The sequence below is a fragment of the Erpetoichthys calabaricus genome, chromosome 16 (assembly GCF_900747795.2).
Source record: "Erpetoichthys calabaricus chromosome 16, fErpCal1.3, whole genome shotgun sequence".
Taxonomy (NCBI): domain Eukaryota; kingdom Metazoa; phylum Chordata; class Cladistia; order Polypteriformes; family Polypteridae; genus Erpetoichthys; species Erpetoichthys calabaricus.
In genome coordinates this window covers 52268076-52294894 of record NC_041409.2, presented here as the reverse complement: position 1 = coordinate 52294894, position 26819 = coordinate 52268076, and the positions used below count along the sequence as shown (strand labels likewise).

At 39.8% G+C, this 26819-nt stretch overlaps 1 protein-coding gene across 1 annotated transcript in view; it reads right to left on the bottom strand.

The window, feature by feature from the left end:
• The window catches only part of rmdn3 (regulator of microtubule dynamics 3), a 126875-nt gene that overhangs the window by 41800 nt on the left and 58256 nt on the right, over positions 1-26819 (bottom strand). Inside the window, exons 7-8 of the mRNA XM_028821642.2 lie at positions 22564-22639; positions 11068-11145 (exon numbers count right to left, since the gene is read on the bottom strand). Coding sequence (XP_028677475.1) covers positions 11068-11145; positions 22564-22639 — 154 coding nt within the window. The remainder of the gene's footprint in view (positions 1-11067; positions 11146-22563; positions 22640-26819) is intronic.

The following is a 26819-nucleotide window of genomic DNA, read 5'->3' as shown; positions in this document are numbered from 1 at the left end:
GCCCAAGCTTTATACTTTTCCAATAGTCTTTGTTCCCAAGATAAGAACATGCACTTGCCAAACATGGGAAATAATCTTTTGCTGGGACAAGATAAATGGAAATAGCACACAGTAACTGTTGACCATCAACAGACCATCAGACCATGGGGTACAGCTAAGTTCTCTCCACTTGTCTCTTCCCAGCTTACTGTCAGGTTGTTTACCTGGCAGTAATATTTCTCCCTGTGAGCTTGCTTTGCATAGTTCAGATATTTTCAACTACAGTATGTCAAGTTATGGCCTTAGTTTTGAGTGAAATCATGTATTATGGAATAAACCCCACAGATCACAGTGACATATTTCACACTTTTGTTTTTTTTCAACAAAGGCCACTAGCTGCTGGTATGAAGTCATTTTAAGTGTAATTAAATCACTCAGGTTCCCCAGACATATTACTGAGATTTAGAGAAGGATCCGATAGCATTCAATCTCAAAAATATGCGAAGAAAACCTAAAAGTAAACCAATATTTTTTTTCATGGAAATGAGGACAAACACTAATCAAGCATCAACACAATGCTTACATCTCATTATTTTGAACCTCCACAGTCAGTACCCTTTCCCACCTTGCACCGATATGCTGCGTGCAATCCTGATTTATTGGTAGCAAACAGTCATTATAAGCCACTCTGTAATGATTTCCATTGACATGACAGTTCAGAAACCATACAGAAGGCATTCATAAACAATTTAGGTTTGCGTGAATGTTCTTCAGAAACCCAACCACCAGATATTTTTAGAAACAAACTGAAAAAAGTAGAAAAAACAAAAACAACAATAGAGACAACTTGCTCTTGCTGTATTTCTCTTTTTAATGTCTAGAATAATATGAAATACAATCTGTTTGTGTGACAGACTTAGTGATGGCTCTGATTATCTGCATTTAGAGCACAACTTCTAACAGATGTATAAAGCCAAAAGAACAAAGCCCAGTGATTATCATAAAAACCGCTATGCTGTAGACATGCTGTTCAAATCTATTTTGGGAGGAAAGGCCTCTTAATAACTAGGTGTTATCTTTCACCAAAAGCCGTCTTTCTTTATTTGGGGTATTCAGCTTTTATTAAATTTTTTGTACATACAAGTGAAAAATGATGGCTGTCTTTCAGTTTTTGCCACCCCAAAAAGGCCACCCACATACGCCTGCAACTCGGACAAATCCCATTGTACTTTCAGACAGATCAGAAGTTAGAAACCTTACTTGCAAAAAAGATGCGAGTAACAGATTTCTATTATAGCTGCAAAACACTCATCCAAACTACACTGGAGTCACAGATAGACCAAGATTAAAAAAAAGCTATGAAGGCAATGTTGAAAATAGAAGTTTTAATTACTTGCTGAATTTGGGATTGAGTGCTAAATTAAACATACATATATATATACATATACATACATTATATATATATATATATATATATATATATATATATATATATGAATTGTAGAACGATGTACAGATACACCATCTGCAGCAAGATGTTCTTGCAGGTCTTTGGAGGTGATCTGTGGGTTATCTATAACCATTCTCACAATCCTGCGCATATGCCGCTCCTGTATTTTTCTTGGCCTGCCAGACCTGGGTTTAACAGCAGCTGTGCCTGTGGCCTTCCATTTCCTGATAATATTCCTTACAGTTGAAACTGACAGTTTAAACCTCTGACATAGCTTTTTGTAGCCTTCACCTAAACCATGATACTGAACAATCTTTGTTTTCAGATCTTTTGAGAGTTGCATTGAGGACACACCTGTCTATGAAGTTCAAGTCTTAACGAGCTAATCCAACCAATTTGGTGTTGCAAGTAATCAGTATTGAGCAGTTACATGCATTCAAATCCGCAAAATTACAAGGGGAGCAAAATTTTTTACACAGCCAGTTTTTCACATTTGATTTAATTTCATACAACTAAATACTGCTTCACTAAAAATCTTTGTTCGGAAAACACCCCAGTACTCAGATGTTCCTAGAAAATGAAAGACAAATCACTGTTATCTTGTTTGTTGAAAGTAAATTATTACGCAGGCTGAGAGGGGTTCACAAACTTTTTCATATGACTATCTCACACACATGTGCTTGGGAAGCAGTTGATTGGCTTGACTAAGAGTGTGGTTACGCTGGAGCAGGGGTTGACAGTGTGCATTAATGCCTTTTTTCCTTCCTCCACAGACTCCCAGAGGGGAAATCCTCCTAACACCACTCCCAATCTTGAACTCACTGCCAGTTTCAACTCAGGAGACCCTCCTCTTCCTTCTGTGTCAGTCGTGTTGTGACTCAGTCCTTTGAGACAACTTGTTGGGTGTGTTTTCTGTTATGGACTTACGCAAAGCTGAAGTATACAGGGTGGATCCCCAAACCTTCTTCCCATCTCTCTCTTGTGTTCTTTTACTATACATATATATAGTGGAGGGCGGCTGCCGGGCAGGGACGCCTTCATAATGGAAGAACCGGAGGAAAGAGTGTTCAGGGCATTATCTCCCCTGGAGCACTAGATGGCAGCCCCCCTGGGTTGCAGTGGTGCCTCGGATTGCCACAGAGCACCATGGGAGTTGGAGTTCAGCACAGACCTGTTGGGTTCTGTGGGTGCCACCAGGAGGTGCTGCTGGACCTTCCGCATCACCCAGAAGTCCTTCTGGACCACGCTAAAGAGCAACAAGAAGTACTCCTGGGTGCAGCATAAAAGAACCTACTGCCTTCATTCCAAGAGCCAGAGTCAGGAGGAGGACAACGAAGATCAACAGGAGGAATGGAGGCAGAGGGAGAAAGAGAAAACAATAAGAGAGAAAGACAAAGCAAAAAGTGCTGAGTGCTTTATTATTGTGCTTATTGTGACTGTGCTTACTGCTGTCACTTGCTTGAGGAGTTTCCCGAATAAAAAGTTCTTGTGACTTGTGTCTGTTAGGGTCATAATATATGGGAGGCAGTCAAAGGGCTTAAGAAATTGTACTTTTATACTATGCCAGGGGGAGGCAATGTGTAATAACTCTCTCTTCCCTCTTCTCCAGACCCTGCAATGAAGATCCAGCATGACATCACTTCTGGTTCTGGCCCCACAAGCACACCCCTTCCAGCCTACATTCTATAAAATGAGTCAGTTTGGACTCAGTCCCTAGTGACTATTCTGTGTTTCATTTATAGAATACTTTGTACAAAGTATATGGGATGGCTACCCCAAACCGTTTTTTGCCTCTTCTCCCTCTTTTACTATATCTATGTGTGTGTGTGTGTGTGTGCTCGTTAATCAGCCTACACAAAAAGCAGGTCATACGTTAGACTTAGTACTTACCAAAGGACTAAAAGTTGATGTAAAGCAGATCATTGATATTGGTCTATCAGACAATTTTCTTTTACTATTTAATATAGAAATATTGATAGAAGATATTCATGAAAAGCATATTGTTAAACACTTATTTGATTCATCAGCAGCTTTAAAATATACAAACATTCTAAGCAACCAGTCCGTTTATAGTGCTAACTACAATAGTGAGAATAATGTAAATAGTAAGGTGGAAAAATTTAATACCAAGGTGAGAGCTGCTGTTGACATACAGTAGTTGCACCTGAAAAGACAGTTAAAAAATCTTCTAGCATTGTTATACCATGGAAGACCCAAAGAGTGTCTGATTTAAAGAGAACATGCCGTAGAGTGGAGCGTAAATGGAGAAAAACTAAACTAACTATCCACTATGAGATACTGAAGGTTAAAATATCAGAATACAACAACATAGTCCATCTTGAGAGGTGCTGCTATTTCTCTAGAATTATAAATAAACAAATGCTAGTAATCCCAGAGTCTTATTCTCTACGATTGATCGTCTGCTAAACCCAGGTAACTCAAAGGAATGCCTCCAAAATACTTCCAGTGAAACTTGTGAGGCTATTGCTGTATTTTTCAATCAAAAAAGTAATGATATTAGAAATAATATAGTATATCTCCCCAACACTGCGGATCCTCTTAAGCCCCAGTACTCCGTTATAAACAAATTAAATTCTTTCACCAGGATAGATTTACATAAAATAATTTCTCAACTGAGACCCTCCACTTGCGTCCTTGACCCAATACCAACAAGTTTTTTCAAAGAAGTATCAGGCGTGCTAATTGATAGTATTCTTGACATAGTAAACTCGTCATTAGATACGGGGATCTTCCCAGACTGTCTTAAGACTGCTGTAGTTAAACCCCTACTCAAGAAAAATAATCTCGACCCCTCTGCTTTTGAAAATTTTAGACCCATTTCTAACCTGCCTTTCTTAAGCAAAATTCTAGAGAAGGCAGTCATTATGCAGCTAAATGACCACCTCAATAAACATGCTATTCTTGATAAGTTTCAGTCGGGTTTTAGAACAAATCACAGCACAGAAACTGCACTCGTTAAAGTAGTAAATGACTTGCGGGTAAATGCAGTCAGAGGCCATTTATCTGTTCTCATCCTCTAAGAGCCGAGTGCCGCATTTGACACCATTGATCACAATATTCTTAGAAATTGCCTTAGTCAATGGGTGGGCCTCTCTGGCTGTGTCTTAAATTGGTTTGAATCCTACCTGGCAGGGAGAAAATTCTTTGTTAGTTGTGGTAATTACAACTCAAAGACACATGATATTCTATATGGTGTTCCACAAGGCTCTATCCTGGGTCCGCTGCTCTTTTCGATCTACGTGCTTCCTTTAGGTCAGATTATCTTGGGGCATAACGTGAGTTACCACAGCTATGCTGATGACACGTAGCTGTATTTATCAATAGCACCTGATGACCCCGACTCTGTTGTTTCACTAACACAATGTCTTACTTGTGTTTCTAAATGTATGAATATAGAGAAAAGCCAAGCAAAATGACACCTTTTATTGGCTAACTAAAAAGATTACAATATGCAAGCTTTCGAGGCAACTCAGGCCCCTTCTTCAGGCAAGATGTAATAACACGGTACAACACCCTAGTACTATAAATGTATGAATAGTAATTTTCAAGCTAAATAAAGAGAAAACAGAAATTATAGTTAATGGATATAATGAGGTTATTAGAAATAAACTTGATGCACTAGGATTAAAAGTCAAGATGGAGGTAAAGAATTTAGGGGTAACTGTTGACTGTAACCTGAATTTTAAATCGCATATTAATCAGATCACTAGGAAAGCATTTTTTCACTTAAGAAACATAGCAAAAGTTAGACCTCTTATATCATTGAAAGATGCTGAGAAATTAGTTCACGCTTTTGTTTTCAGTCGACTAGATTACTGTAACGCACTCCTCTCAGGAATACCCAAAACAGACGAATCATTTGCAACTACTGCAGAATGCAGCTGCTAGAATCCTATCTAGAAAAAGAAAATCCGAGCACATTTCTCCAGTTTTGATGTCACTACACTGGTTACCTGGATCATTCAGAATTGACTTTAAAATACTGCTTATGGTTTACAAAGCTTTAAATAATCTCGCTCCATCTTATATATCGGAATGTCTGACACCTTATATCCTCAAATGAGCGTGCTTAGAATTCCAAGAGCTAAACTTAAAAGAAGTGGTTAGGCAGCCTTCTGCTATTATGCACCTAAAATCTGGAATAGCCTGCTAATAGGAATTCGCCAGGCTAATACAGTGGAGCACTTTAAAAAAACTGCTAAAAACTCATTACTTTAACATGGCTTTCTCATAACTTCATTTCAGTTTAATCCTGAAGCTCTGTATATTCAATTAATTATCACTATTCACGGTGGCTGTAAAATCTGTACTAACCCCTACTCTCTGTTCTGTTTTTTTCCCCAGTTTTCTGTGGTGGCGACCTGTGCCACCACCACCTAATGAAAGCACCATGATGTTCCTACATTGATGGATTAAAAGCCAGAAGTGTACATGACCATCGGTGGTGGTGGTTGTTGTTGATATAGCTCTTATAAAATTTTTACACTTTGAATTTCCCATTGGGATTAATAAAGTATCTATCTATCTAGCTATCCTTTCCTCATTTTAATACAAGACATACAAATCTATTCGTTTCCATCGATGTAGACCTTTTCGCAAAATATACGAATCTACACTAATCTGTTCGCGTTCACATCATTCAATGCTCAAAACATAGATTTACACAATTCAGGACCATACGCTATGAGAATCTGTGGTCCTGCAATAATTAAACCTACTACAAGTTTAATTTCAAAGAAATCACAATTCGGTCAGGTTCATATTTATGATCATGGAGAAGTGATGCGACATAGAATCAAAAGAGTTAAATGATCGGACGTAATAGAAATTCTACAGCCAATAATGTTATCCGTATTAAAACATTTACAGTTTCCCGTTAGAATAGCTTTTGCTATTACAATTAACAAATCAGAGAAACATTCGAAAAAGTCGGTTTATTTATTAGAGAGAAAGAAACAATATTCACTCACAGCCAGTTATACGTTTCGTTGTCATGATGTACATCCAAACATGGAAGCAAAATTCAATGCGATATTGACGAAAATTTAAATTCCAAATATTGTTTTTTTTTACTGAAATGTTACAGTAAAAGTGTAAGTATTTGCGTGTTAATTTCAAAGCCAAACAGAACAAACACGTATAACTCAACAAATACCTCTAACGAAACATGAAGCATAATATTTTTTACTATGGTTAATTACTCGCTGTAATGAAAAATAGTTGGGTCTGTTATGCATATGTAACAGTTCCCATGAAAATAACAATCTGTTTAAATTGTACATACGCTTCCCCATACGCAAGCGGCAGATCCGGGAAATGACTAGTGTGTAGGGCCTACACGGGGGTTGGCGAGCAAAGCAAGAAGGCGGCAGAGCCCCCTAGTCTTATATATAAGCGTATACACGTGGAAATGTGTGTACGTGCGCAGCCCAGAAGTGAGAGGTAAAGTCGGGGTAAGTTCAGATTGCTGACTTTTGTTTAAAACAAATGCAGGGCAGCGCTTGTGGCTATGTGCATGTATGTCCCTGTAAATAACAATGGCTTTGTCTGTTAAAAACTTAGTATTTCATGTAGAGTGTACTGATACCTTCTACCAGTCTATGTGTGTCCAAGCTGTTTGTAGCCCCACAGCCCTGTGCACTGTATAGATAACCTTACCTAAGTTTAAAGCAGGTGTCCTGGCCAGATGTCTGTGGGCTGATGCATGAACTCATTTTGAATGGAAGGCTTCAACGGTTTAAGAAAGTCTGATTTCAGTTTAACTTTTTGATTAGTGATTTTTAGTCTTCGTTGTCGGAGTGTTTCTATTTTCTGGAGTATGAGTGTCTTTTGTGTTTTGTTTAAGAACTGTAGTACTGCGGGAAGTATGAAAATGGAAACTGTTTTGCACCTTGGCAATTGACTGACATATAGGAGCTCTAAGTTACTCCTATGAGCCATTTTATTCAACTCCAATGGCTGGAGGCTACAGCCACTACCTACAGAACTCTTAATTTGCATGGATTCAGCATAGTGCTAGGCATGTGGCAAATTTAACTTTTGCTTTTAGGAACATTCTGGATTTTTTTCTTCTAAATATTTTCAATCCGCAGTTTGTTGAATCCTTGGATGTGGAGCCTGAGTTACATAGTATATCTTAATTTTATATACTATATAAAAAGTCAGTTCAAATACTGTATTGACTCAGAGAGAGACAGTGAAAAATTTTAGTGAGGAAGAACCAGGAGTAAGACATGGTCAGGAAACATGCTGAGTTCATAGGAAATCAAACAATCAATTGTCAGAACCCAAAATACTAGTCAAAAAAAATCACGGTTCAAAACAAAAGAAAGTTCATATCCGTACTATCAAAATGAAAGTAAATAAAAGTTTGCTTTGCATTTGCTCACAGTATCCTAACCTTGGATATTTTGAGAACGCCTGTGCTGGCTCTTATATATGGCTGCTTTGATAAAGTTGATAACCCCAAAGAGCTTTGGGTGCGATCATCATGGAAGCTAGCAATTCGAACAAATGGAAAATGTCAGCAACCTATGAAAACAAAATGGTAATGTGATATAACTCAAAAGAATTATCAACTTCTATATTTTCTGGAGTGAAATAAATGTTTGTAAAAGATTCTACCTTAAAACAGATGCACACTTTGTCCATCCTTTATTAAAAAAAAAAAAAAAAAAAAAAAACCACTATTAAAGAAAAACGCCCATTATAACTAAACACAAAGATGGCAGACGTTTCACTTTATATACAGTGCATCCGGAAAGTATTCACAGCGCATCACTTTTTCCACATTTTGTTATGTTACAGCCTTATTCCAAAATGGATTAAATTCATTTTTTTCCTCAGAATTCTACACACAACACCTCATAATGACAACGTGAAAAAAGTGGGATTTTTGCAAATTTATTAAAAATAAAAATTGAGAAAGCACATGTACATAAGTATTCACAGCCTTTGCCATGAAGCTCAAAATTAAGCTCAAGTGCATCCTGTTTCCCCTGATCATACTTGAGATGTTTCTGCAGCTTAAGTGGAGTCCACCTGTGGTAAATTCAGTTGATTGGACAGGATTTGGAAAGGCACACACCTGTCTATATAAGGTCCCACAGTTGACAGTTCATGTCAGAGCATAAACCAAGCATGAAGTCAAAGGAATTGTCTGCAGACCTCCGAGACAGGATTGTATCGAGGCACAAATCTGGGGAAGGTTACAGAAAAATTTCTGCTGCTTTGAAGGTCCCAATGAGCACAGTGGCCTCCATCATCCGTAAGTGGAAGAAGTTCGAAACCACCAGGACTCTTCCTAGAGCTGGCCGGCCATCTAAACTGAGCGATCTGGGGAGAAGGGCCTTAGTCAGGGAGATGACCAAGAACCCGATGGTCACTGTCAGAGCTCCAGAGGTCCTCTGTGGAGAGAGGAGAACCTTCCAGAAGGACAACCACCTCTGCAGCAATTCACCAATCAGGCGTGTATGGTAGAGTGGCCAGACGGAAACCACTCCTTAGTAAAAGGCACATGGCAGCCCGCCTGGAGTTTGCCAAAAGGCACCTGAAGGACTCTCAGACCATGAGAAAGAAAATTCTCTGGTCTGACGAGACAAAGATTGAACTCTTTGGTGTGAATGCCAGGTGTCACGTTTGGAGGAAACCAGGCATCGCTCATCACCAGGCCAATACCATCCCTACAGTGAAGCATGGTGGTGGCAGCATCATGCTGTGGGGATGATTTTCAGCGGCAGGAACTGGGAGACTAGTCAGGATAAAGGGAAAGATGACTGTAGCAATGTACAGAGACATCCTGGATGAAAACCTGCTTCAGAGTGCTCTTGACCTCAGACTGGGGCGACGGTTCATCTTTCAGCAGGACAATGACCCTAAGCACACAGCCAAGATATCAAAGGAGTGGCTTCAGGACAACTCTGTGAATGTCCTTGAGTGGCCCAGCCAGAGCCCAGACTTGAATCCGATTGAACATCTCTGGAGAGATCTTAAAATGGCTGTGCACCGACGCTTTCCATCCAACCTGATGGAGCTTGAGAGGTGCTGCAAAGAGGAATGGGTGAAACTGGCCAAGGATAGGTGTGCCAAGCTTGTGGCATCATATTCAAAAAGACTTGAGGCTGTAATTGCTGCCAAAGGTGCATCGACAAAGTATTGAGCAAAGGCTGTGAATACTTATGTACATGGGATTTCTCAGTTTTTTTATTTTTAATAAATTTGCAAAAACCTCAAGTAAACTTTTTTCACGTTGTCATTATGGGGTGTTGTGTGTAAAATTCGGAGGAAAAAAATGAATTTAATCCATTTTGGAATAAGGCTGTAACATAACAAAATGTGGAAAAAGTGATGCGCTGTGAATACTTTCCAGATGCACTGTATAAATGAAAGCCAACTCCGGAGAAGCAATCTGTAGAAAACCATTACTGATAAAAAGTGACCATTTTAATGCTTTGCAGTCAGGCTACTCAAAGTCTTAGTACTGCTATACTGTTAGATCCAAACAAATCACCAACAACCATAACTAGAACTAACAAAATAACTGAATGAAAATCACATGGAGTATGCTTTACAGCTTACACTGCAACCTCCAGATGTGGGCCTGCTTAACATTTCCCAGAGTCTGTCTTTAGCTCCAAGGCCCTCAGTCTACCTGTCAAATTATCAGTTAAATCAAGACCAAATAGACATTATTGTAGCATTATGTACTCTTCTTAAGTTACTTACTGAAGCTCTTCATATGGGTTTTCAACAAATGTGACAAAATGTATGATGACCTTCTCTTCTTAGTATCCTGTGTTGGCACTTTGTGTCACTGCCATCTCTGGCCTTGCAGCACATTTTTGTCAGACCTTTGTGTTCAAATGGTGATACAGTGCAGAGAGCAGATAGTGGGGTACGACAGATTTTCTTTTCCGTTTCCATTTAATTTGATCATTTAAGAAATGTATAGGGGTGGCACAGTGGCGCAGTGGGTAGCACTGCTGCCTCTCAGTTAGGAGACCTGGGTTCGCTTCCCGGGTCCTCCCTGCGTGGAGTTTGCATGTTGTCCCCGTGTCAGAGTGGGTTTCCTCCGGGTACTCCAGTTTCCTCCCACAGTTCAAAGACATGCAGGTTAGGTGCATTGGCGATTTTAAATTGTCCCTAGTGTGTGCTTGGTGTGTGGGTGTGTGTGTGTGTATGTGTGTGCGTGCCCTGCGGTGGGCTGGCACCCTGCCCGGGGTTTGTTTTCTGCCTTGTGCCCTATGTTGGCTGGGATTGGCTCCAGCAGACCCCTGTGACCCTGTAGTTAGGATATAGCGGGTTGGGTAATGAATGGATGGAAGAAACACACACGTTTAAAAAAAAATCTGTGGATGTATGAATATTTCTGTATACATACTGCATATTCTTCTTGCTTTCTGAATTACAATTGCATTTCTTGTGTGTTTAATTCTGCATTTCCACGTAATACTCTATACTTGTAATAATGTATACTGAGCATTGATTAAAACAGTGTACTTTTTGAAAATAACCTAAAGTGAACTGAATTTTATTGTCATCACAGACACTCAAATCTCACTATTGTTTAATTACAGAATTGATTAAGACACTAATACATAAAAACACATTCTTCTTACCTCATAACACCATCGCCCACGAAGATAGTAGCAATCTGGATCATCTTGCTTTAAACAGATTGCTTGATCAATGTGTTTCTGTATAACAAAGTCCATAAAAGAAATAAAAATGTTATTGGTAGTAAAAGCATTAAAAAAAAATGCTTAATATTTCCATGTACAGCTCACTTAAATGGTGCATATGTGGGGATATATGTTTTTTACTCATAAAAGTGACATGCATGGAGACTTTTTTCATGCTCTGAATTATTCAGGATTCAGCTCCAAACAGATTTATAAATGCTACAAAGTTTACACAACAACCAGATCTTCATCCACTCCGATCAAGCCCGATAACCGAACTTTGTGCTCCCAAACAGTTCTTGTAAATATTAAATGCACCTTTACTCTAAATTCCTCTAAGTGTTTCATGGAGATTATGGTGGCATCCAGTCACCTTTATGCTTTCTTTCTTTGTTGTACAGAAACAGGGCAACAAAGCCTAACAACAGAAAATAAGCTTTCAAACATGAATTTAATTGTTATTGAGGATTATCTGGCCAAGATTTGGGCATACTGATCAAATGGATTGTTGTGGGGTACAAAATCTGTACATTTTGATATTTTGTTCAGAACACAACAACAGATGAACTAACTTCAGGACACATCAAAGCATATCCTCTTCCCAGTTGTACCTCACTTTTAAAACAGCTGTTCCAACAAGAAAAGAAAGACATGCCGATACCTCAGGCAACACCAAAAAAGGTTTTGTTTGGGAAAACGGACCGTAAATTCAATCATCATAGTGACAGCCAGCCAATCAGAATATCTAACAATCACATCTTGCAAAACCCCCCGGTAGAATTTGATAATAAATATGCCTCGTCTGAACAGCGATGTAGGAGGGAGGAAGAAAAAGGAACGAAGACATCAGGAGAAGGGAACAGAGCAATGTCAGAAGAGGGAACCAACAACATGCGGCCTTTTCAATCTGATCATCAGAAAAGCATCTCATGAACAACGACGAGTGCTCTATTACAAGCTGCCTGCGACATTCATCCTTCTCATCTTTACTTTTTTGTAAGCTTTTTCTAGATTATATATATCCAGACTTTACTATCAGTCCTATTTTCTATTATTCGTTGTTCCACTGGTATTATTTCTGTAATTAATACCATGCTGCTTTTAACTTTCTACGCTTTGTCTTAATGTCTAGAGTGAATGAAGTAATAACCGATTTATTTCAGCACCTGGTGCAGTGAGAGATTTGCCATTACCTCTGTGTTGCGAGGTTTATTAAGGCTGAGGGTGAGAGCTCCACCCAATAGTAGGGAAAAGTACGTAAAGTAAGGCATTCTTGGCTCATAAATGGCCTATAGTCAAGGATGCTAAGCCTTTGTATGTTTAAATGTAGTCTTGGAGACCAAAAGTAATATTTAGGTTTGAGATATCTTTAAAACATCGTATGTTGTTCATGCTGATAATAAGCAAGTCTCTTGAAGTGCTGAGAGAGTGACAGGCGGTGTTATTCATAAGGCATTTGTGTGGTTTAAAGTGCTAGAGGTTAACCTGCTGTGTGTGTGTGTCATTCATGGGGCACTGTTGTGATTAGGGTCTGTGTGTATGCAAGTCTCAAGAAGTCCTAAGAGAGTGAGAAGTTGTGTTATTCATAAGGCACTTGTGTGGTTTAAAGTGCTAAAGATTAGCCAGCTGTGTGTGTGTGTGTCATTCATAGGGCACTGTTGAGGGTCTGTGTGTATGTGTATGTGTAGATCTATGTATGTGTGTGTTAATCTTAAGGTGTAACAGTAGACCAACCCGGTAACGAATCTGATGAATACACTTACCCCTAGGTAAAGGGTTGGTAGAGGGATATACCATGATAATGCACTGATCATGAACTGCAATACTCTAATGTATGATCAGATTACAAATGTGCACATTTACACCAGATTACTGCAACCAATTAAAATGGCCTTCAGATCAGAATTTACAGTAGAAGACAAGTAATGAAACTTAACATAGAGGATCTACATAAAGGATCGCAGCTGACCAATTTAGAGGAATAACTAATGGCATTTGATTATTACTTGGCTGACTCCTTTAACCTAGGCGACTTACAACATCTGAGATGTAGTTGGTTCCAATTCCTTTTTTTTCTTTCCTTCTTCAGTTGAAGAACAGAGAGGTGAAGTGATTTGCTCATGGTCACATAGTGTCAGTGGTGGGATCTGAACCCTTGATCTCAGGTTTTGAAGTCCCACCTCCTGTAGGGTACTATGATATATTTTTGGACATTTCTTTATATCTACAATTGTTAAGCCAGTTTCTCCCACTTTGGGCCTAGCCAGGTAGGAAGCTGTTTGAGGCAAGCTGGTCTGGGATGAGTCTCTTCTTGTCTGGCCTGCTTTTCTGTGTCTTTTTGGTGGCCTCATAACCATATTGTGATGTTTGAGACTCCTCATCACAACAGAGTAGAAGCATCTTGGAAAAGAAATACACAAACTTGTACTTCTAAACATCATGTATCACGTAATTTCTTTGATGTGTCAAGAGGTACCCACGGAGGCTGTTCATATAGAGTTTTGACACTGCTTTTTTAATGGTTTGCCAGGTATTTAGGTTTTTCCATTTTCTTTATGCTCTGTGACAGCACCTTGTACCATGTACAAGGTGCTGTACATGTATTAGACTGCCCTCTGCATCATTTGACCAAGCGGTGCCCCTGAAGTACTCAAGTGATTGCGTGATGGAATGCGGAGAAAACAACCTGAATTGTGGTGATCAGGAGAGTGGCTTCTGCATCACGACAACGCTCCTACCCACACAGCATTGAATGTGTGGCAGTTTCTCACGAAAACGGGATGACAATGGTCCCCCCCACTCCCCAGACCTTGCACCCTGTGATTTTTATCTTATTTCCAAGAATGAAGAGGGAGCTTAAAAGGAAAGTGTTTTCAGGATATAGAGGCGGTCGAGACACTGCAAGAGTTTCAGAACAGTTTTGAACAATGGAAAAAGTGGTGGGACAAGTGTATTGCGTCTTAGGGAGAGTATTTTGAGGGTGATTAAATTTTGGAAATGTTTTGAGAAATATACGATTTTCCAAAAAAATGTTTGTTTTTTTTTGTGTCCCCCATGTATTTTACATTAATAAGTAATGGTATTTAAACGTATGACGTGTTCTATTTAAATATATTCCATTGGTAATTAGCTTGCAGTGCACTGGTCTTATAAGTAGCAGTATGGATTTTGAAGGAATAAAGCGGGTTTCTCTCAAGACTTTCTTGCATATCCCAAAGATGTGCATGTTATGTTAATCACCAACCCTACACTGATGCCCCAGGACAAGTTGTTTTCTGTGTTGTGCATATTTATGAACTCACTCATTCTGGGATCATCTAGAGCAGTGCTTCCCAACTGTTTCTATGCCCCACACCCCTAGACAATATATCACATTTGAAGGTAAGTCAAATTTCATTGTTTTTTACTACACATCCAACCACATAATGTACTGCAAGTGAACAAATTTAACAAAAAAAAAAAAAAAACCTTTTAACTCCGTGCATAAAAATGAAATATAGATTTAGCAATTTACCCTTATAAATCTCAATAATCTTGTATCTGTGTCCCCTATGAAGTTTAGACATTTGACTGAAAAACTGGGTCTTGGGGTGTCCTGCAAAGCATCAAGCGCCTGGAGGAAATGACACACCAAACAATTGAGGAGTTTGGGGGAATTGAAGACTGCCATGAAGCAACAGGTAATGGTGGACCACTAAACAATGAAACACAGTTGATGACCTTTGCACCCAATAACACTTGCACTGCAGCTCAAAAACAGATGTTCCCCACAGTTACAACTGCTGCACTGCTGCCAAGACCGCCAGCAGGAGAGTTGAGCCGAGTGTAAGCAGCACGTGTCGAATCCAATTCAGACCCCTTTAACCCACCCTGCCACAAATGTCAATCAAACCTCAAAATCAGTGACGTTTTGAGATCAAGGCTTGCACAAAATTTAAACCCTAGACCTCGACCTACTCTACGGATCACTGCATGATATAAATTCCATTCTCTTAAAAAGAGTTAGTCACATTTATGAACCTGGAGGAAGGAAGCCATGAGAACACGCATTTCTGTGGCTCATTCACAGGTGACAGCTGGGCGTGTAATGCTGGATTCTTTTCATATCACAGGACAAGAACAATAAAGTAATAAATGATCTACAAATGACGGCACACTGCGGGACAACAATTGTGCCACAATAATGTCAGACAGCGCATCTCACTCTATTTTGCCAAATTACAACACAACCTTCCTCTTTGTCGCACACCCTGAAATGCCACCCCAGGTTGGGAATCCCTGATCTAGAGTTATTGATTTATGTAAAATGAACACCTTTGGGATGTGGAACAAAACCAGCCTGGATGTGGGGAGGAGATGTTTGGCCAAAAATTGAAAGCAACACCAGTGTGAAATCCTTCCAATGTAGCACTTACTGTATATTATACAGTGGTGTGAAAAACTATTTGCCCCCTTCCTGATTTCTTATTCTTTTGCATGTTTGTCACACAAAATGTTTCTGATCATCAAACACATTTAACCATTAGTCAAATATAACAAGTAAACACAAAATGCAGTTTTTAAATGATGGTTTTTATTATTTAGGGAGAAAAAAAATCCAAACCTACATGGCCCTGTGTGAAAAAGTAATTGCCCCCTTGTTAAAAAATAACCTAACTGTGGTGTATCACACCTGAGTTCAATTTCCGTAGCCACCCCCAGGCCTGATTACTGCCACACCTGTTTCAATCAAGAAATCACTTAAATAGGAGCTGCCTGACACAGAGAAGTAGACCAAAAGCACCTCAAAAGCTAGACATCATGCCAAGATCCAAAGAAATTCAGGAACAAATGAGAACAGAAGTAATTGAGATCTATCAGTCTGGTAAAGGTTATAAAGCCATTTCTAAAGCTTTGGGACTCCAGCGAACCACAGTGAGAGCCATTATCCACAAATGGCAAAAACATGGAACAGTGGTGAACCTTCCCAGGAGTGGCCGGCCGACCAAAATTACCCCAAGAGCGCAGAGACGACTCATCCAAGAGGTCACAAAAGACCCCAGGACAACGTCTAAAGAACTGCAGGCCTCACTTGCCTCAATTAAGGTCAGTGTTCACAACTCCACCATAAGAAAGAGACTGGGCAAAAACGGCCTGCATGGCAGATGTCCAAGACGCAAACCACTGTTAAGCAAAAAGAACATTAGGGCTCGTCTCAATTTTGCTAAGAAACATCTCAATGATTGCCAAGACTTTTGGGAAAATACCTTGTGGACTGATGAGACAAAAGTTGAACTTTTTGGAAGGCAAATGTCCCGTTACATCTGGCGTAAAAGGAACACAGCATTTCAGAAAAAGAACATCATACCAACAGTAAAATATGGTGGTGGTAGTGTAATGGTCTGGGGTTGTTTTGCTGCTTCAGGACCTGGAAGGCTTGCTGTGATAGATGGAACCATGAATTCTACTGTCTACCAAAAAATCCTGAAGGAGAATGTCCGGCTATCTGTTCGTCAACTCAAGCTGAAGCGATCTTGGGTGCTGCAACAGGACAATGACCCAAAACACACCAGCAAATCCACCTCTGAATGGCTGAAGAAAAACAAAATGAAGACTTTGGAGTGGCCTAGTCAAAGTCCTGACCTGAATCCAATTGAGATGCTATGGCATGACCTTAAAAAGGCGGTTCATGCTAGAAAACCCTCAAATAAAGCTGAATTACAACAATTTTGCAAAGATGAGTGGGCCAAAATTCCTCCAGAGCGCTGTAAAAGACTCATTGCAAGTTATCGCAAACGCTTGATTGCAGTTATTGCTGCTAAGGGTGGCCCAACCAGTTATTAGGTTCAGGGGGCAATTACTTTTTCACACAGGTTTGGATTTTTTTTTCTCCCTAAATAATAAAAATCACCATTTACAAACTGCATTTTGTGTTTACTTGTGTTATATTTGACTAATGGTTAAATGTGTTTGATGATCAGAAACATTTTGTGTGACAAACATGCAAAAGAATAAGAAATCAGGAAGGGGGCAAATAGTTTTTCACACCACTGTACATATACAGTACTACTTTACAGTATCCATTATATAAATGCATTTTTCTCTTATTAAATAATGTAGCTCTGTCCCCTAGTGCATTAGAGTAATTGGGTTATGACCCTGACGAGAGACACTGAATAATTCATCTTGTATTCCTTAATTTCAGAATATGGATTATAGATATTTTAAGAGTCAACTCTTGCTTGTTTTCTAATGAGTTATCACTAAGGTAGAACATATTTTTGGAGAAGTATTAAACTTAAATTATATAACAAATGTATCCAGACTTTAATACTAGTTTTGGTAATTACTTAGCACACAAAAAAAACCAAAACAGTGCTCATTGCAGTATACAGAAAAATGTCCTCAGTTACGCTACATTTACAAGCTTCTTTGGTATGGAAACATGCTTATATGATCAGACACTAGGAACCTACTGTATATATTCACGGATAAGTTTTCCTGCGGATAAGTCGGGACTTGATTTTACAGTATAATTTCTGGTATTTTGCAATGTTGGTTGTGTAAATCGAGGATTATGATATGCTAATGCCCACCTAAAAGAGAAACCATGGAGCACACAGACTTTTTTTTCTATGTAGGTGCAGCAATGCGCTGTATCAGCATGTGCTCTTAACCTCTCCCTCTCTCTCTCGTGCCTACGTGACCACACAGTAATACCCAAACTATTCTGAAGAAACGTTTACACTGATTTGTGTTTTTTGTATCTCACACCCTCATACACCTTTATTGTAAGAGCATCCCTTATCTACAATGGAGCGTTGGATCAGGAGTAAATATGAAGCTGGTTTTAAATTAAACATTGTTGAAGTGGCAAAAGAAATTGGTAACTGCGCTGCTGTAACAAAATTCGATGTGTCTGAGAAACTGGTGCGAGATTGGAGGAAGCAAGTAAGATGTAAAAAAATTAATCTTTTTCTTCTTTCAGCAGCTCCCGTTAGGGGTTGCCACAGGGGATCATCTTCTTCCATATCTTTCTGTCCTTTGCATCTTGTTCTGTTACACCCATCACCTGCATGTCCTCTCTCACCACATCCATAAACCTTTGCTTAGGCTTTACTCTTTTCTTCTTCCCTGGCAACTCTATCCTTAACATTCTTCTCCCAATATACCCAGCATATCTCCTCTGCACATGTCCAAACCAACGCAATCTCATCGGGAGCCAACTGTCCAACTTGAGCTGACCATCTAATGTACTAATTTCTAATCCTGTCCATCCTCGTCACACCCAGTGCATATCTTAGCATCTTTAACTCTGTTACCTCCAGCTCTGTCTCCTGCTTTCTGGTCAGTGACACCTTCTCCAACCCAAATAACATAGCTGGTCGCACTACCGTCCTGTAGACCTTCCCTTTCACTGTTGCTGATACCTGTCTGTCACAAATTACTCCTGACACTCTTCTCCACCCATTCCATCCTGCCCGCACTCTCTTTTTCATCTCTCTTCCACAATCCCCATTACTCTGTACTGTTGATCCCAAGTATTTAAACTTATCCACTTTGCCAACTCTACTCCCTGCATTCTCACCATTCCACTGACCTCCCTCTCATTTACACACATGTATTCTGTCTTGTTCCTACTGACCTTCATTCCTCTCCTCTCTAGAGCATATCTCCACCTCTCCAGGGTCTCCTCAACCTGCTCCAAACATAGTCCATGGGGATTCCTGTCTAATCTCGTCTGTCAACCTGTCCATCACCATTGCAAATAAAGGGCTCAGAGCCGATCCCTGATGTAATCCCACCTCCAACTTGAATGCACCCGTCACTCCTACTGCAGACCTCACCACTGTCACACTTCCCTCGTACATATCCTGTACAACTTTTACGTACTTCTCTGCCACTCCCGATTTCCTCATACAATACCACAACTCCTCTTGAGGCACCCTGTCATATGCTTTCTCCAGGTCCACAAAGACGCAATACAACTCCTTCTGGCCTTCTCTAAACTTCTCCATCAACATCCTCAGAGCAAACATTGCATCTGTGGTGCTCTTTCTTGGCATGAAACCATACTGCTGCTCACTAATCATCACCTCACTTCTTAACCTAGCTTTCACTACTCTTTCCCATAACTTCATGCTGTGGCTCATCAATTTTATTCCCCTGTAGTTACTGCAGTCCTGCACATCCCCCATATTCTTATGTAAAAAATAAATAAATAAATAAATAAATAAATAAATAAATAAAATTAACTCGGGGTCTGATTTTATGATTGATTTTTCAGGTCAAGACCCGACTTATACGCTAGTATGTACGGTAATTACCACAACACTATCTTGATTAAATATTTTGTGTTTTAATTTTCTTTTCTAGTTTAAAACATGAAATGACATTGTTACTGTAGAAACAGTAACTTTAGCTTCTAGTAGTATGCAAAGAATGCCCAAGGACAACAGTACACGCCAAGGAAAGATTTTCTGTGGTTTTGCACACCATTGAAAGAAAACAAAAAGCAATAACATTAAAAAAATAAATTCATGATAATAATAGAAAGTACCATAGCTAAATTCCCTTTTGTGAACAAACAGAAATTAGCCCAGGTGTTAAAAACTGCTTTAATATTGGGTGTTACATGGAAAATCGATCCCACTAGTGATGAAAAGGAAATCTCTGCTACAAACACCATGCCATCTATTTTTATTTTATGCAGTTCCAATTTTATTAGTAAGCACAGTTTCAATGGATGTAACAAATGCAGACTTTGTACATATTGACCTATTAAGTGTTTTACAGCTGGAGCAAAGGCAGGTTAAGTGACTCACTCAAGGGTCACAAACTAAGTAAAAGGCAAGGATTGAAATAAAAGTAAAGCCAAAGGAACACTTAAGGAGCAAGGCTTGTACTGTATGTGGTAAAATGATTTGTGGTCAGATCAGGCAAATACTAAACATTCTGGTCTCAATGAAAAGTGAATTATGTGGTGTAAACCGCATACAGTGCAGCACCCTGCTAATGCCACACCCTACACTAAAGCAGGGAGAAGGCACTATTACACTTTTGAAATGCTTTGCTGGAGTAGGGACAAAGAAACAAAGAAGAAACAAAGACATAAAAATAATGGGGAGGACAGGAACATGCTAGAGAAATTGGTATTCTGGGTCAAAAATACCCCTTTCAATAAATTAAAAATTTTAAAACGGAAAGCAAAACAATTTCCCTCAACCAAATAATAACTGAAATCTCCACAAAGGACACAATTAGAATCTCAAATAGGAATCCAATAAAATAATTCTTCTAAATATTTCAATATTTCTTTTATGGGATAAACCCTTACCAAAATGAAGGAACCCAACTACTTCGACAAAGGTGGAAGACACTCATGCTTGATACTTGAACAAAAGTGTTTTTCAATTCATTGCCTGTTTACGTCATCAAAATTTTTCAAAATTCAATCATTTTCTGCTTTGTTACGATGGTGATGCCGGATATATAACACTCTGCCTCACAGGTCCCGAGTTCACAAACCGGCCAAGTGGCCGTCTCTGTGGAATATGTAAGTTCTTCTCAGAAATTTTATCCATTTTTTCCAGTTTCCTCCAACACCCTGAAGAATGACTGGCAATTCTAATTCAGCTCTGAATGAGCGAGTGCGAGAGTGCTGGTGTTCTTTTCACGGTTGGTTCCTGATGTTGCCCCAGTAAAGCTCCATACCCATGTGGCCTTGTACCATTTACCCAGGATCAGAAAACGCATAAATGTTCAGAGGACAAAGTGTTATATCCAAGAGACTTCGTGCCAGCAAAGCAGTGGGTCCAGATGGAGTATCGCCACGACTGCTGAAGGTCTCTGCGTCGGAGCTGGGCAGTCCTTTACAGTGCATCTTCAACCTGAGCTTGGAACAGGGGAGAGTCCCGAGGCTTTGGAAAACATCTTGCATCACCCCAGTCCCAAAGGTATCACGTCCTAGTGAGCTGAACGACTTCCGGCCTGTCGCTCTGACGTCACATGTGATGAAGACCATGGAGAGGCTGCTGCTTCACCACCTGAGGCCACAGGTCCAACACGCCCTCAACCCTCTGCAGTTCACATACCAGGAGAAGGTGGGAGCGGAGGATGCCATCTATAAGCTACACCGATCACTCTCCCACTTGAACAGAGGCAATGGTGCTGTAAGAATTATGTTTCTAGACTTCTCTAGCACTTTCAACACCATCCAACCTCTGCTCCTTAGGGACAAGCTGACAGAGATGGGAGTAGATGCATACCTAGTGGCATGGATCGTGGACAATCTTACAAACAGACCTCAGTATGTGCGTCTTGGGAACTGCAGGTCTGACACTGTGGTCAGCAACACAGGAGCACCGCAGGAGACTGTACTTTCTCCGGTCCTGTTCAGCCTATATACATCGGACTTCCAATACAACTCGGAGTCCTGCCACGTGCAAAAGTTCGCTGACGACACCGCTATCATGGGCTGCATCAGGAGTAGGCAGGAGGAAGAGAATAGGAACCTCATCAAGGACTTTGTTAAATGGTGCAACTCAAACCACCTACACCTGAACACCAGCAAAACCAAGGAGCTGGTGGTGGATTTTAGAAGGCCCAGACCCCTCATGGACCCCGTGATCGTCAGAGGTGACTGTGTGCAGAGGGTGCAGACCTATAAATACCTGGGAGTGCAGCTGGATGATAAATTGGACTGGACTGCCAATACTGATGCTCTGTGCAAGAGAGGACAGAGCCGGCTATACTTCCTTAGAAGACAGGCGTCCTTCAACATCTGCTATAGGATGCTGCAGATGTTCTATCAGACGGTTGTGGCGAGCGCCATCTTCTACGCGGTGGTGTGCTGGGGAGGCAGCATTAAGAAGAAGGAAGCCTCATGCCTGGACAAGCTGGTGAGGAAGGCAGGCTCTATTGTAGGCATTGAGCTGGACAGTTTGACATCTGTGGCGGAGTGACGGGCACTCAGCAGGCTCCTATCAATTATGGAGAATCCACTGCATCCACTAAACAGTGTCATCTCCAGACAGAGGAGCAGCTTCAGCGACAGACTGCTGTTACTGTCCTGCTCCACTGACAGACTGAGAAGATCGTTCCTCCCCCAAACTATGCGACTCTTCAGTTCCACCCGGGGGGGTAAACGTTAACATTATTCAAAGTTATTGTCTGTTTTTACCTGCATTTTTATTACTCTTTAATTTAATATTGTTTTTTGTATCAGTATGCTGCTGCTGGAGTATGTGAATTTCCCCTTGGGATTAATAAAGTATCTATCTATCTTGTGACTGACTGAGTTACTCCTCTTTTAATGGACTGTTTATTACATTTTTAAAGCAAAACAACAAGAACACATTGAAGAAAGGGTCACATTTACCAGTCAGTTTTTATGTAGGAGAAAAGCTTTAAACTTATGAATTGTTTTAAACCCCTGCAGGAATTAATACATACCTTAAAAATGTATGCTCCCTTAATCTGGCCATGCATAGCTTCATACTGTGACATCAAGCCAGTGAATATAGCAAACCTAAAAGAAGTTAAAATGAAACAAATTTATAACATTTTTTCCCATATAGGTAGGAACAGCACTCATCATTTCCTAAGCTTAGCACTCAAAGTTTTTATACTGCAGCACAAATATATTATTTTAATCATTTCTTTCCAGAAAGCTTGGTCAACAAATGCATTCAATGAATGGTGGCACTAGAATGGTTTACCATTTTTATATTATATTCTTCCTCCATCATAAATTGCAGCCCGAGTCTATGCTCCTGAATACACGAGCTGTGAATAAACTTTCTTTCATCAGTTGTCTATAGTGCGGCAGTGATAAACTGTCTCAGAAGTTTAAAGAAAAGCCCGCATTTGCTTCTGGGGAATTTACCAGCTGGATGAGAGGCTTAACTGCAATTAAAGAATTATATTATATTATAATATAATATTATTATATATATATATATATATATATATATATATATACACACACATACACACACACACACACACACAGTAATCCCTCCTCGATCACGGGGGTTGCGTTCCAGAACCCCCCGCGAAATGTGAAAATCCACGAAGTAGAAACCATATGTTTATATGGTTATTTTTAGATTGTCATGCTTGGGTCACAGATTTGCACAGAAACACAGGAGGTTGTAGAGAGACAGGAACGTTATTCAAACACTGCAAACAAACATTTGTCTCTTTTTCAAAAGTTTAAACTGTGCTCCATGACAAGACAGGGATGACAGTTCCGTCTCACAATTAAAAGAATGCAAACATATCTTCCTCTTCAAAGGAGTGCGCGTCAGGAGCAGAGAATGTCAGAGAGAGAGAAAAAAGCAAACAATCAAAAATCAATAGGGCTGTTTGGCTTTTAAGTATGCGAAGCACCGCCATATAAAGCAGCTGCAAGGAAGAGAACAAAGTGAAGGTAGTCTTTCAGCATTTTTTAGAGGAGCGTCCGTATCCTCTAGGCCAGTATGCTAACAGCCCCTCTGCTCACACCCCCTCCGTCAGGAGCAGAGAATGTCAGAGAGAGTGAGAGAGACAAAGAAAAACAAATAATCAAAAATCAATACGTGCCGTTCAAGCTTTGAAGTATGCGAAGCACAATGCGGGAAGCATGTTGCTTGATAAAGCCGGAAGTGAGCAATGTGAAGATAATCTTTCAACATTTTTAGACGAGCGTCCGTATCGTCTAGGGGTGCTAACAGCCCCCCTGCTCACACCCCCTCCGTCAGGAGCAGGGAATGTCAGAGCAAGAGAGAGAGAGAGAAAAGTAAACAATCAAAAATCAATACGTGCTTTTAAGTATGCGAAGCACCGTGCAGGAAGCACATCGCTTGACAGAGCAGCCACATGTAAGCCCAGCAAGGATGGCAGCAATGTGAAGGTAGTCTTTCAGCGTTTTCTGAGGAGTAGCTGTATCCTCTAGGGGTGCAAACAGCCCCCGTGCTCACAATATATTTCAGGAGTTTTATTTAATACGCAATACGGGCTCTGGTTAGGTAGCTTCTCAGCCATCTGCCAATAGCGTCCCTTGTATGAAATCAACTGGGCAAACCAACTGAGGAAGCATGTACCAGAAATTAAAAGACCCAATTGTCCGCAGAAATCCACTACCAGCAAAAAATCTGCGATATATATTTAAAAATACTTACATATAAAATCCGCGATGCCAATACTGATGCTTTGTGTAAGAAAGGACAGAGCCGGTTATACTTCCTTAGAAGGCTGGTGTCCTTCAACATCTGCAATAAGATGCTGCAGATGTTCTATCAGACGGTTGTGGCGAGCGCCATCTTCTACGCAGTGGTGTGCTGGGGAGGCAGCATTAAGAAGAAAGCCGCCTCATGCCTGTACAAACTGGTGAGGAAGGCAGGCTCTATTGTTGGCATGGAGCTGGACAGTTTAATATCTGTGGCAGAGCAACAGGCACTAAGCAGGCTCCTGTCAATTATGGAGAATCCACTGCATCCACTAAACAGTGTCATCTCCAGACAGAAGAGCAGCTTCAGCGACAGACTGCTGTCACTGTCCTGCTCCACTGACAGACTGAGAAGATCATTCCTCCCCCCAACTATGCGACTCTTCAATTCCACCCGGGAGGGTGGGGGGGGGGGGGGGGGGGTAAACGTTAACATTATTCAAAGTTATTGTCCGTTTTTACCTGCATTATTATCAATCTTTAATTTAATATTGTTTTTTTTGTATCAGTATGCTGCTGCTGGAGTATGTGAATTTCCCCTTGGGATTAATAAAGTATCTATATATCTATATATACACATACATACATACATACATACATACATACATACATACATACATACATACATACATACAATATATATATCTCATATGCTTTGAAATCTTTGTCTGGGAGAGACTTTGCTGATGCAGTATAACTACCTTGTGTCTTGTTACTGTGCTCAATCTTGCCATGACATGAAACTGTCTTCCACAACCTCACCTTGGTAGCAGAGTTTGGCTATTCCTCACCCAGTTTTAAGCCTCCTACACAGCTGTTTCTGTTTCAGTTAATGACTGTGTTTCAACCTACATGTGACATTGATGATCATTAGCACCTGTTTGGTATAATTGGTTGATCATACACCTGACTATAATCCTACAAAATCCCTGACTTTGTGCAAGTGTACCTATAAGAATTGATGCTGGCTTGAAGGCAAAAGGTAGTAACACCAAATATTGATTTGATTTATATTTTTCTTTTGTTCACTCACTTTGCATTTTGTAAATTGATAACAATAAACAATCATTATTTATATTTCTGAAAGCATTCTTTGTTTACAGCATTTTTTCACACCTTCCTAAAACTTGCACAGTACTGTATATATATATATATATATATATATACATACATACACACAGTATATATACACACACACACATTGTTATTTTAAAATGAGTTCATCAAGAACACGGGGACACAGTTGGAAACTTGTTAAGGGGACATTCCGCACAAACATTAGGAAGTTTTTCTTTACACAAAGAACGATAGACACTTGGAATAAGCTAATAAGTAGTCTGCTAGACAGTAAGACGTTAGGGACTTTCAAAACTTGATGTTTTTTTGGAAGAAATAAGTGGATAGGACTGGCGAGCTTTATTGGGCTGAATGGCCTGTTCTCGTCTAGAGTGTTCTAATGTTCTAATACCCTCTAGAAATGTATCTCCTGAGAAGACCTTTAATAGAAGCTGGAACACTGAAACCTGCCACCAAGCACCTTGACTCAAGAAACCCATAAAATTAGAACTGAAAGATTTTTTTTTTTGTGTGTATGACAATTATGAAAATTGGGACATAAAAAAAAATATACTTGAAAAAGATTTGTTTTTCAAATATACTAAAATTTCACAGAGCAAAAACAATTAATTTATCCATTTTAGTTGAATTCGTCTCTTGCATACCTGGCAGTGAGTTTTTTTTTCTCTGCATGGAATGTTCTTAATAAACAAAAACATTTCAGAAGACCTTTGTATATTGCTCAAAAGGTCTTAAAGACCTTTACTGCAAAAACACACCTCAATTTGGTATGCCATCACCCCCAGTCTGGCAAGGACAGATCCACAAACTCATGAATTTTTTTTCTTTCACAATATTCTGCTCCTTCTGTAGACCACAGCTGGCCAACTCCGACCTTGGAGAACCACAGTGGATGCAGGTTTTCATTCTAACCATTTATTTCATTACTGACTAGTTTTTTGCTACTAATTAACTTCATTTAATTTATTTGCTATTTAAGACTTGGATCCTTTAAACCAAGGCTGAGCAACGTTGGTCCTGTTGGGCTGAAGTGGCTTCAGGTTTTTGTTCCAACCCAACTGCTTCATTATAAATTATTAATTACTGATGAAGCATCCATTGTCCAAGTGACATTTTTCTGTTTCATTTTAGCTGCCCGACTTCTAAGGTTTTGAACGCTTAATTGCTTATTTTAGTCTTAAACAGTTGTATTCACTGTTTTAACTGCTCCTTATTAGCAATAAGATGCAAATGACAAAGGAACCAGCATTTCTCCATCTAGCTTGTCTCCATTTCCACCCATGTGAATTCATCATTCACTATTTGGTTTAATTATGTACTCAGAAGGAAACTGAAGAGAAAGTGAAGAACTGAAAATTACTCAACTGTTTTAGGCTTCAAATCACTAGGATATCTTTAGAAAAAAAAATTCTCTGATTTAAAA